The sequence below is a fragment of the Anas acuta genome, chromosome 1 (genome assembly GCF_963932015.1).
Source record: "Anas acuta chromosome 1, bAnaAcu1.1, whole genome shotgun sequence".
Classification (NCBI taxonomy): domain Eukaryota; kingdom Metazoa; phylum Chordata; class Aves; order Anseriformes; family Anatidae; genus Anas; species Anas acuta.
In genome coordinates, this window is record NC_088979.1 from 156,164,558 (window position 1) to 156,177,767 (window position 13,210).

At 38.4% G+C, this 13,210-nt stretch overlaps 2 protein-coding genes across 4 annotated transcripts in view; both read right to left on the reverse strand.

The window, feature by feature from the left end:
* Window positions 1-13,210, reverse strand: part of POC1B (POC1 centriolar protein B) — a 50,433-nt gene that overhangs the window by 36,837 nt on the left and 386 nt on the right. For all 3 annotated transcript variants that reach the window (XR_011091453.1, XM_068667870.1, XM_068667878.1), the window contains exons 3-8: window positions 4,962-5,133; window positions 3,981-4,160; window positions 2,573-2,680; window positions 1,675-1,790; window positions 1,158-1,291; window positions 344-412 (exon numbers count right to left, since the gene is read on the reverse strand). Coding sequence is in view for 2 of the 3 variants with exons in the window: in XM_068667870.1 (XP_068523971.1) it covers window positions 344-412; window positions 1,158-1,291; window positions 1,675-1,790; window positions 2,573-2,680; window positions 3,981-4,160; window positions 4,962-5,133 (779 nt within the window). In the remaining variant the exon portion in view is untranslated. The remainder of the gene's footprint in view (window positions 1-343; window positions 413-1,157; window positions 1,292-1,674; window positions 1,791-2,572; window positions 2,681-3,980; window positions 4,161-4,961; window positions 5,134-13,210) is intronic.
* GALNT4 (polypeptide N-acetylgalactosaminyltransferase 4) lies at window positions 8,158-13,086 on the reverse strand. Its single transcript, XM_068667859.1, has one exon. The coding sequence runs from the start codon at window positions 12,838-12,840 to the stop codon at window positions 11,089-11,091; it is 1,752 nt and encodes a 583-aa protein (XP_068523960.1). The 5' UTR covers window positions 12,841-13,086; the 3' UTR covers window positions 8,158-11,088.

Sequence of the window (13,210 nt, forward strand, 5' to 3'; positions counted from 1 at the left end):
TACCCATAGTTTTCTCAGCAGCACACCTTAGTGTATACTAGTTGCAACAAAATTATTTTTGACACTGAATTGCAACAGTGAGGAATATTTCTATTACAAACTATTTCCTTACTATAATTAGTATAACAGAGAAGTACCTAGTATCTCTCCTCATAACATCCAATCAAAAGTGGTAAATACATTATTTAAAAACTTGATCTTAACTATTTTCCACCTTGAATTTAACTTTAGGATAACACACTATTAGACAAAATGCAAAGAATATCAGTATACTGTAATTAACTCCTATCCACCATAACAAACATTGAGAAGACATTTCATTTCAACAGACAATACCACAAACCTGGCCATCTGCTCCACCTGAGGCAAATTTTTCACCACCTTTTGAAAAAGCCACAAAAAGAACAGGACCCTGAAATAAATAAATAAATAAATAAATGATTATTAGAATAAAATACTATGACTGTAATCATGGCATTTCAATGATTTCAATGCACAGGAAAAAAAAAAAAAAAAAACTTTCTAATAGAAATATTTTTTTTAATTTCAAAAGGAACAAGGAACAAATTGGCTAGTGAAATTTTTGCAAGGCAACTTGACTGAAGGATTAACATTGCATATCTTTGTAAGATACTTCATTATGATTACTACAATCAATACTAGGAAAATATGGGCACTTTCCATAGATTTTAAGCAGAAATAAAGTAACAGAAATATCAGATATATATTACAAAACTCAAGAGAATGTGCTTAAGTTACCACAAGTAGGATTTCTTCTGCATAAGGAGGAAAGAAATAAAACATCTGCCATTCTTCACAAAAATACTTCTTCCATAAGCTTCCCCCCTTAGAAGCACTTTTTTTCAGTAGACAAAAGACTTACATTCCAAATAATTAACTCTATTTTCAAAATAAATTATTAATATAGAACACAAACTATTACTCAATATTAAGCATGCACGCAATAGTGGCAGATTGCACAGTGGCTGCTGAAATTGATATGTTGCTTTACACACTTGTTACAAGGAAAATTAACACAACACTGAAGTTTATCTGCTAGTTGCAAGACACAAGACCTCATAAATGTTACTTTCCCATTTAAAAAGATAATGAATAACCTATTAAGATCTCCACTTTAACAGGCTTATTGTGAATACCTTGTGTCCATGAAGCGTGTAAATAAGTCTTCGTTCTAAGAGGTCCAAAATCTTAAGAGTACCATCAGAAGAAGCGGTGATGAGATAGTTACCAGAAGGATGGAACGATACACAATTAACCTCTGCTCTGTGAACTAATTTACAGAAGACAATATTCAAAAACTACATACAATAGGAAATGTACACTTCATTATTTTGCTCTTTTCTACTTGCCAAAAAACCAACCTATTCCATTTAAGTGACAAAACAAAGCACTGGGGATATAAGAGATGCTCCAATCTATTTGTTTAATGTTATTCTAAAAATTGAGTAAAGTATTGCAAAGAAATAATAAGGATTAATTTTATGACGTATTTTTTAGCATTGCTGGCCTACAAAAAAACTCAGTATGACCTGTTTCTCTACTTCCCCCAGTAAAACCAAAATAAATTGAATTTTGTAGTAAAGAGACCCATTCTAAAAAAACAAAACAAAACAAAACAAACAAACAAACAAACAAAAACAATGTTGCTTTTACCTCTGTAGTGCTGTAGCAGCTTGTTCATTCGAATATCCCACAGTTTCACCGTATGGTTAGAACCTGCAGAAGCTATACATGTACCACTTGGGTTGAAATCTGCAAAATTTGCAAACCTAAACATAATTCACGAGAACAGATCGATTACTTGTTTGGGTAGAAATATTTGTATTTTAATAACAATATTAACACTGAGTTGCAGCCAGCTTGTCCACGTATATGAAAACTCAAGTAAGTTATTTCTAACAACAGAAATAAGCATGAGCAAACAAGTCTCCTTATAAATGAGACTGTATAATCAAGTAGCAAATAAATTAAGTTTGTCTAAAACCAGAAAATCTAGCTATGACAGTCTCTTAGCTCAGAAAAAAAAAAAAAAAGAGAGATGGTAGCCATAAAATTAGCAAAGCATACATACAAGATTAATATTCAGTCATTTGTTAAATAAAATTATGGTTCCAGGATGTTTAAGAAAACTGCTGATAAGTAAAAGCAAGTGTTTTCTTTATTTAGATATGGCAGATCACTGAAGCTAACAGAATACTGTCTTCATCAACAAGGAGAGAATTCTTAGTGTTATTCTTGTTGAAGCATCCAATATTAAATAGCATTATCCACGTAGAAGATAAATATGAAAACATTTAAAAACCTAGGAACAATCTGACTTCTTGCTGGGTTATTTCCCGACTACAGGAAGACACGAGTAAATGCAGTTAGTTAACTTCTTTAGAAGAATGCAAAATTAATTATTTTAGTTTATAGAAATTTTTCATTTAATGAAAAAGAATTTTTGATCTATTTTCAAATATAGCGTACAGATGTTAACAAAATGAAACATCAATTTAATCTCATTAGAATTATACATTTACATTTCTCCTTTTTTTACAGTAACACTTACCCTCCATAATCTATGAAACTATCAATACATGTTTTATTTGTTGTATCCCAGATCTTCACAGATTTATCCTCACTGCAAGATGCTATTAGTCTTCCATCAGGTGAAAATCTGGAATGTGCAAATGTACACATTGCTATTCTGAGTTGTATCAGTCATTTAGTATTATAGACATTAGTATCAAAGCACCAGAACCAAGAAAGTCCAGAATTAAAACGTATAACTTTCAAAGGATATTTAAATTTCTCATGAAGTCATAAAACTGAAAAGTTTCTCTCTACAGTGTTTCTGCCCCCCCACCTCCACAATCAACAACAATTAAAACTAGGGCCCTAAGTGAACAGTAAAAGCAGCCATAGGTTGGCATTTCAGATGCCCAGGAGAACATTACAGAAAAATATGGGCAAGAAAAAGAGGACACAGAATAGCCTTGTATTCAATTTTAGCCTACATAAACATTCTCCTGTGAGTTCTCTTTAGACTTCCAAACTGACAGGAAAATATTCAAGATTATTCCTAGATTTAGCAGACTAACCTTATTAAACAAGAAAAATGATTTGCCTATAATTTCACCAATACTTATTATTTCTCATATTGCACAACTGCACAGCAACATTCAAGAACACTGATATTGAACACTATTTTTAGATCTTCTATGTTTCTTCTCAAGTTTAGATACTTTGGAAGGTACTTTTTAGATACTTCGGAACTTTGTAGGGCTCAGTACTTCACTACTACTAAATTTCTTCACCAAGGTGTTTAAAGCAGGCCTCTCTTCGATGCAGATTTTCCATTAATATGGAAACAAATCAGCAAAGTTCAAATCTTTTCTCATCCTTGAAGAGCTCTGCCTTTAAACAGGGTGCTAATCTGAACTTTCAGTACAAAGACTTTCTTTTACCTTCTCTGATTCTGTACATTTAACTCATTTTGACTCATGACCAAGAATGGTCATAGAATATCTGAGAAAACCACTACTGTGAATAATAAAATTAGACATAAGTGAATGCTGCAAAATAAGTTGTTAATACAGCACAAAAATATACAGGATCAGGGTAGTGAACAGGATACCGAGAGAAAATAAATATGGAAAGATATACCTGTCCTTTAGAGTAAAAAAAAATAATAACAAAAAAATATATATAACAATCAGTAACAGATTTCATACGTGCACATATTAACACAAAACAAGCATCCAGACTTTGATTAGGATATACATACAAAATGTTGTGTGCATGTATATACGAGATTGGTTTATTAAAATTTTATTAGGTGTGACAGAGAAGCTTTTATTATTCACAGATTTTTCTTCTTTTAGTTCTGCTCTACGAAATAAAAATTCTTTGCAAGGAGTTCTGGACACGGAATCCACCATAACACCCTCTTCACAGAAAATAAAAACAAAGCTTACTTGGCACAGCGAACCCAATGAGTGTGTTGGAATAAGGAAAACAAAAGTCGCTGACGGTGAACACTCCATATTTTTATCGATTTATCATTGGAAGCTGAAACTAGGAATTGGCCATCATGCGAGAAGCTCACACTACGAACAGATGCTGTATGACCTTTCAGTACTGATGATTCTCCATGACTGGAAAAAAAAGAAAATCAAGCTCACAGTAATATTTAACAGAAATAGGGTTTAAAGAAAAACAACAACAAAAAAAAACAAAGAGCAACAACAACAACAAAAGTTAATCTACTTGGAAGACATCTCATTCAAACAAAAAAGCAATGTACAGTGTTGCCATTTTTTTGCCAATTTGTTGCCAATCATTGTTGCCTTTTTTGCCTCATTTATAGATTAAATGTTAGAATACAAGCAGTAATCATATTTAAAATTATGAATTTTAGAAATCATTGCAATTAAGTAGCAGTACAAGCCTTCATGCAGTATTTAGAAAACTATTAAATCTTTTGATACAGTAATCTACAAAATGCCTAAGAGTTAAAACAACACCAGTCACGCTAAGATTATTCTGAATAGCTTGCAATCACTACTACTTGAGAGTAAGTCTAAGAAGACAAATCAATTTATTTTTTTCCAAGAACATTATTTTTGTTTCACTCATCACTTGTCTCTCCAAAATGAATTGCAGTTATGCAATCCTCATAAAAGAAATATGCACTTTAAGCCAGAGAAGTACCAAGTTTAATTCTGCATACTCATGAAATTAAAACATCTAAATTGCTAAGCCTTGGAAAGGACGAAGAAATCAGCAAAGAATAAAGTAACATGGTAAAGAACCATGCTACTCGTGCACTCCCATGACTGTGTTGAAGCCCAGTCAAGAATGTGGGAAGGCAACCAAAACATTTACCAGGTAAGACCCCCAATATTCATATTACACGTTAAAGAAACATACAGCCAGCATCGCCCAATTACACTCACATGCAAGGGATCCATAGTCTGACAGTACGATCCTGGGAACTTGAAGCAAGTAGCCGCCCCTCTGGTGAGAACTGCACGCTTGTCACAGCTTCCTCATGACCCACAAATTTGTAAGCTCTGCACTGCTTCTTCAGTTTCCATATCATAAGAGACCTATCCAAAGAAGAGGTAGCTGGCAAGAAATAATTAAAAGATAATATAAGTCTGCTTGTTGTTATTAGAAAAAACAGAGCTAATTAATGTCTAGAATTTTGGATTTACCGTGAACTTACTGGGTTGCGAGAGTGTTAGGGAAGGAGGAGCTACTGAGTTTTAATGGGTAGTTTGGTCTGCTTAGCCTGACTGGAAGCCTGGCAGCCAGAAATACTGCCAGCAAACTTTTGGCAGGGACATCAGAAGACCGGGGAAGTGAAGGCTAACTCTTAACAGATAGCTCTCCCACATACTGAGCAAACTAGCCCAACATCTGGCACGTGTCCTAAGTATGAATCCAGACTCATCATTACCAAATACTAAGAGTGTCACTAAAAACAACTGACAAAGTTTTCAATGAGAAGTTCGGAATCTCACTTTGATCTCTCAGATGGATTTTTTTTTCCCTAAGCATCTATTATTTATCTCAGAAGAGAGGCCAACTTAAACTCAAGATATCATTTCTAACACTTCATTTATCTAAATGAAACCGAATATCTAAATATAATTCTGTAATCCTAATTAAGTATCAAGTTCTTAACGCTATCATTTATATTGTTCAGAACGCAATGTGAAGTTTTTGGTCTGGTAAGAGAAAAAGCACTAGAATCTTTATTTTTTGCAGTGACCTTACAAGTTGGCCACACTATCTACATTTGATAAGGGAAATACAGCTTTAACCAGAGCTTTTCAGGAAACTATATGCAGCAAAAGCAACAAGAAGCTGAACTGAAATTGTAAGTGTGATACTTCTACACCCCTATTTTCCTCATCTCTCCTAAGTGCTAGCACACAGGGCATAACTGAAAAGGGAATTGCACATCCCCCATTAAAAATAGACAAATAATTCCTACCCTTAGTACAGAAAGAGAGTGAATAGAATAGCTGGAAGCTGAAAGGAACAGAGGAGGAGGGGGGACAAGAAAACAGGGATGATCTTCGCTTTCCAGCCTGTTTCATGGCACTGACAGCAGTGGAAGGAAAGGAGTCTGATTATTAACACACGTCAAGGCAAGCCCTGAATAAAATATTAGATTTTAAACTCTCCTTTGGGACTTGGCTCAGAGATAGCATTTTCCTCCAAAAATGGCTTCTGGTAAAAGACATGGGATCAAACTATCCCTGCACCTATATCAGTAGGTGTAAATTTGACAAAAGTATAGGACATTCCCCCACCCACTTCCAGTTTTCAGACTTCTTTATTTTATAGCAGGCTCTTTCTAATTGTACTAGAATGATTTTTTTTTGGTTTTGGTTCAGAAAAAAAATGTGATCTAGAGTAGCATAAACAGAAGTAAAAGAAGTGAAATATAAGCCAAAATACAATTTGAAGGCATCATGTCGGACAAGATTGATGGTTTCTAAAATTAATAATGCATGAAGTGCCAATTACCCGTGAACATGAAGATATACCTCACAAACTGCTGACAGGCCTTGTAATGCCAGCCCTCTTTGCCTCCAGTTCTAAAACTGAAGGAAATATTTTAAAGAGATGACAGTAATAAATTTGAAGCCTGGTTTTCGGCAGCTTGCTCTCTCACAGAAGGATTACCCCATGGCTAATGAGACACGAGCAGTGATTTGAAGCTTTCCTTTCCCTGGGACACCCACAAGCATCGTCCTCACTCTCCTTTCGTATTCTCTGCTGCCCATGCTGGAAGAGAACCCTCTCTCCATCCTTAGGTAAGTTCCTCTCTTCAACCTACTTCTTCATTACCATGACACTTGAGGGCTATTACCTTTGCTGCTGCAGCCCCAGCCCAGTTTACACTACCCCAAGGTGTGAAAGAGGGGAGAGGCTCAGGACCTGGGCAGGAAAGGGACAGTAACTGGCAGGCCAGTTGCACAAGTATTTTCCCAAGGCACCCAGGCTAATGAGAATGTGGTCCATAACATATCTCATGGCCAATTTTTAGTATTAGAAATGAAACAAAGAGAAACACAGAAGTATCAGAACAGTATTTTAAGATGCGCTAATAAACAGGTGCTCCTCAGAGAAACCACAACATAACCTGAAACATGTTCAGACTTGAAAGATTAAACAATTTGGCCCTGCTGTAGTAATGGTAGTAACAGACCAATTGCAACATATAAGCAGAGAGCTGAAAATTCAGAGTTGGATTCAATATAAAACTTAGTCCAGCTTACAACCTCAGTGCTTTCTGTACACACCCAAGCATCACTGAGGTATCTCTAGAAAATATTTTCTGGTTATGAGTCAGAACAGAACGGAACAGCAAAGAATAAACACTTGGCCTCATGGAAAGGTCAGGTTTACACATCACTTTGCTGCAGGTCTCTAAAGAAATACTTGGGCTTTACATATGCCAAGAAAAATGTTTATGGGCGCTTGCAATGAAACCAAGTTCAATTTTGGCTCACAGAAGTTCTATGTATTGATGATACCCATTTTCATGCAAATGTGTGTATGTACACACATAAGCAGAGACACAAACAAGGTGCCACAATATGGAATTACCATTACACTCCTATTTCCTGGGATACCACAGTAGTGACTATGAGATGAAGTTGTGCAAAAGATCTGAAGGATATACGTGCCAGGCTTTACCAGAAAAACGCACCACCTGGTCACCTTTCCCTGCCAAATACTGAAACATCTCCAGTATAATTGCATCACCCAGTGCACGGATTACAGGTCAAATAGAGTGCAGGGACTTGTGTGTAAATGAATATTTGAACAACAAAACAAACAAAGAAATCCCCACACATAACCTTGCAAATCTCATTGTGATAAGGTGAAACGTCGCAATACAAACACTGTTAACATCAATTCTGAAGATTTCCTACTTAAAGGAAAACTTATTAATTAATTAAACCTCTGTCAAGGCAACCAATCAGGATTCTAAGCACAGCAGATACAACATTTTAACAACATTTTACAACTTTTAATATCTCCCACGAAGTTCAAAGTTCATAATTTTCATTACATACTGTATGTATTCACACAAATGGAGGAAGACTGAAAAACAAAAAGCACACAATATTTAATTATCATTCTGAATTTTATTTTTCAAGAGAAACCTCAAAGCCCTCCCACATTTATTCAGTGTTAAGTTTACATTCAGTTTCTTAAGTCACTTAAAAATCAGTAGTTTAAAATATACAGAAGTGTTCCCCAAATTTTCAAAGTCTAACAGAATAAAAAATCTTCCATAGTTTCAGATTTTCCAGAAATCTGTAGGCACTGGAAAACAACCAGATTAGAGTATTTCTGTAGAGTTGCCACAACTCAGTTCAAGCCTACTTGAACTCAGAATGGTAACTTTTTTTTCCCCTTCTCTCTTTCTCTCCTTCCCTACCTCCCCTACTTCATTCTTTTTTATTTCCTTTGGGAAAAAATAAATATAAATATATATATATATATGTATATATATATACACACACACACATAAATTTTTTTAATGTTTGAAATCCAGATTGTTTATTTTTGCCTTTTTTTTTTTTTAACCTGTATTTTTTTTTAATAACCACAAAAACAGAATGGGAGGTAGTGGGGAGAAAGAAGAAGGGTTCAAGTACATACAGTAAGAATAAGTTTTCAAACTTTAAGAGGCAGTTGCACTTAGATTTATTGCTTAAATAGATAAGGAACACTTTGAATGTCAAATTCAACAAGTAGGTATTTTTTATATGAAATATAGTTTTTGTAAAGTCCTAAAAAAAGTTAATTGTATACAAGTTGCATAGTCTATATTCACACTATTTAATTACTTTCATCTGAGGAAACATGCATTGCATATACAACTGATGCTTCTGCCATGTAGGAGAACCCAGGTCTTTTTCCTGTTGTTTCTATTGAATGTAACAGTTTATAGCAAGCTTTATACAAAAGCACATACTTGTAAGTTATTGCCCCAGTACATAATGACTGGCTGCCTTTTTAAAATTTGGTCAGTGATTCATAACTTGTAGGTCCACAGAATACTTCCTTGCTACAGTGGAATGGAATTTTTCAGGAATGCCTCCCTTAAATAGTAAAGAAGTTCCCTTTTTCCCAAAAATCGTTTTAGGGAGGAAAAAAAAAAGTCAAATTAAAGTAATCTCCTAACAATAAGTTAAAGGCATAAAACAACCCATGCCACACAGTGGCAAGCATTTTAAGCACGATTCAGCTCTACATCCCCAACTCCAGATTTTTTTCCTTTGTTCCCCTTCTATCTTAGCCTGTTTGCATACAAACCCTTCAACTCTTTAAAGTCACTTAGATTCAAGCACACAATCTTAATTTACTCTTACTTTAGTTTTGAAATATCTTCACTTACTTCAGGTCTCACTTTAACCCTTCTACCTACCAACGTCTGCAGCAAACCCACACCTACCGCATTCCTCAGGTGCCTTTATCCAGATTCTTACTGACCGCAAGTTGAAGTTCCTACCTACCAGCCCAGTGACAAGGATTACTGTAACATGGCTACCAAAAAGCATTTACCACTTCAGTGAAAGTAACCAAAAGAGCTGGAATGCCTGAAACATTAAAGTAAGTGTTTAACTTATTCATATATAGCTAAAAACACAGATACTAAGACAAGATATTTTTCTCCAACACACATCAGTCATACCTACTGCCTATAATCACACTCAAAGCAAATTAGTGACCCGATTCAAGAATCAATATTATTGAAAACTTAGCATAACAGAATACAGAAAATGATAAGATGTCCTGTGAATCACCTAACTATCAAATCTTCTTTTCTTCCAAGCTGTCCTTTGCCTTTCCAACTCCCCTCACCTCAGTAACTCCTGCTTTTCAACCTTTCCCGAGGTCTCCCACAACACGACAATGAGCAGAAAGAAGCTGTGTATGCTGCATTATTTCAGACCGCTAGTGTGGTTGCAGAGCATGCCAGCTGGTGACAAAACATGTGACACAAAATAAAACAGCCCAACTTTTCCTTTACGTTCCTCTCCCTTACCCATACCCTGACACCAGTCCAAAACCTGTAAGATTATCAAAATCCAAAAAATGGATACATGACATAGTCACACAGACTTTGTGTTCCCAGCAAGCCAGGCTTAACAAGGAAAAGTTTACACAAAGATGATGTAAATGTTAAATATATAGCAAAGAAACAGCAGTAGCTAATGCTGTTCTGTGCTTTCTCTCATTCTCCGTTACCTTTAAGCAGAACTCCCCTCTTTCTTCCCATTTGTAGTACCTCTACCTAGCATGTCCCTGGTTCCAGTGCTGCTACTCTCCTTTCCAAGTGCATGAGGTCCCAGGTCACGCTTTCCAGGTTCAGGTTTCTACAATAGGAGCAAGACTGCAAAGCAGTGCCAAAAGGCATCCACTAAAAACTCCTTCCTTCTCTTCAATGCAGTAGAGCTAGAGGTCACTTTAAAACTCTCAATAGCATGTAAATTCCCTAGAAACCTAGAAATATTCTAAGGCTTAAGATTCAACTTTCCACATCAATGTCAGTTTGATCACGTCAGTGTAGTATAACATAGGTTGCTAGATATGTATATTACGATGCATCCACAAAATAGGTCAGTAAACACTGCTGCAAGAACCTTAACTTCTACTGAAGTAAGTAAAAAAATCTTTGCTTTCATGTCACATTATTTTATAGGTTTAACATTTTTAGTTTTAAGAGAAAAAAAAAAAATCCCTCTTTAGTCCACTGAAAAGGATTTGTTTTCCCACATAATCAAGACTGACCGATATAAGAAAATAATGGATCAAAATTTTACAAAAATAGAAGGCATTAGATCTGTAATCACTGTTTTAGAAACTAAATCCCAGTATTCACTTTTGCTTTCCATACAGTTCACCACAGCAGACGTGTTTTCTATACTACTACAGGGAAGATGCATCTGAAAAGATTCCAAGGTATACAACTGAATGTTATCATCTGCTTACGCATGCAAAAACCTTGGAGACTCTATTCAATTTGATTCTTACTACTGGTGGTGACTATTTCTCAAATTTCCAGATCTGATTTTTATCTGCAGTATTACAAGTTCTCATTTCCACATCAGGACGCCCCTCAGTAGTACGATAAGCAGTAAGGCACTTTCCAGAATGAGGATGATAAATGGTCCCGTCTTCCTTGAAATGCCATATAATAATTTCTGGGATAGGAGATCCATCTTTTGGGCAGCTCCTCATACTTATGTAATCCTCTTGCTCGGGGACTTCAGCACATAGCTCAGTTACAGAGTTAAATCTAATCTCCTTATTTGATGTGTATTCAAAAAATTGGTTACCTCCCTGACCATGACATCCAAAGAGAGAAAGGTGAGCCCCGGTAGGATTATGTTCTGGTAAAACGTAGTCTAGGCACTCTGATGATATTCCTGCACTGCGGATGGCACCATGCCAGCCAGGACGATCTTCTGGGACATGCAACTCTGAAAATACGTTTTTTAAATACCAGTTAAAACTCCTGCATTTCAAACGCTCTCTTAGCAGCTTTCTTTCAGAAATATCTCCATAGTTCTCTTTTCTTGCTGGAGGATTTCTGTTATAGAAGTGTTCTTTATACTCATCCATCCACACCTCAGCAGCACGTGCTGTGTTCTGAAGGAAATTTGGTCTAGCATATGGTGCACGCTTTGGAAACACATGGCCTACGTGAGAGCACGGATGAATTTCCAGCGTGCCTCCACACTGCCAAACTCTAAATGACAGTTCTAAGTTCTCCCCTCCCCAAACATCCATTCCTGTATCATAGGTACCCAGGTACTCAAAATACTTCTTGCTGACTGCAAACAAGCCACCGGCCATCGTTGGGGATCTGATTGGGTCAGTGTCAGATTTGCGCCTCAGACGTTCGTGTTTAGGCACCGAGTGCCACTGAAATGTCAGCCGCCAGTCAAAGCCCCCAATCATGGGCTCTGCTGACTGCATGTAGTATTCGAATGTGTTCCAGTCAATGGTGTCAATGACGGGACAGATGACAACAGTCTCGTTCTCAGCAATCCTCTCGAGCAGCGGCTCTAACCAACCAGAGACACATTCGCAGTGACAGTCGAGAAATGTAAGGACATCGCCGGTCGCAAAGGTAGCTCCAATCAGGCGTGCACGAACCAATCCTTCTCGCTTGTTGGTCCGTATCAGACGAACTCTTTTCAGCCTGCTGATGTATTTTTCAAGGTCAGTCTTCAAATACACTTTGTCACTCAAGTCATCCACCAAGATAATTTCTTTTAGGAGCACCGAGGGAGAGGTTTCAAGAACGCTGTGTATCGTCCGCAGCAACGTCGACCAGGCTTCGTTGTAAAAAGCGATGACAACAGATGTTGTGGGCAGTTTTCTGTAGTTGTAAGACTTCGCTTTACAACCGCTCAGCCGGTTGTCTTCGATGTGCCGATGGAGAGAGATCTTATCGCTCACGTAGATGTTAATCGCATACTTCTCAATCAGCTCCTCTTCCTGCTTCTTCTCCTCGGGGTTCAGCTGCAGGCGGGTGGCTTTGCCCCATTCTCCCGGGGCGTAGGAATCGGGCGGGGATTTGTCATACACCGGCCGCGCCAAGTCCACCGCCTCTTCAGCTCCGCCGGAGAAGCGCCTCTCCCACCGCGCCCCGGCGGTGCTGCCCCCGCCGAGAGAGGCGCCGAAGGACGACACCGACAGCTCCACCGCCAAGTAGGCGGCCGTCAGCAGCCCGAGCAGCGCGCAGCCCCTGCGCACCCAGGGCCCCCTCCTCGCCAGGCGGATCCTCATGGCAGGCGCCGGGCAGAGCCCCTCGCTCAGGGCGGCTCCGGGGGCTGCTGCCGGGCTCCCCCCGCGCCGCCAGCACGGCGGGGGACGCCGGCTCCGGGATCGGGCCGCCGGCGGGGCTGGCTGCGGGCACCGGGGGGGGGAAACACGGCACGGAGCGGCCCCCCGCCCCTGCAGCCTCGGCGCTCCCCTCGCTTACTTCCTCCTCTACCTCCTCCTCCTCCTCCTCCTCCTCCTCCTCCCCGCTCGCCGCGGGACAAACCCCTCCCTCTCCCCGCCTCGTGGTTTGCTCAAAAAGTTGTCGCTTAAGGAAGGGGCAGAGACTCCGCGGCCCGCCCGGGGGAGCCCGCCCCGCCTCCGCTCCCGGACCCGG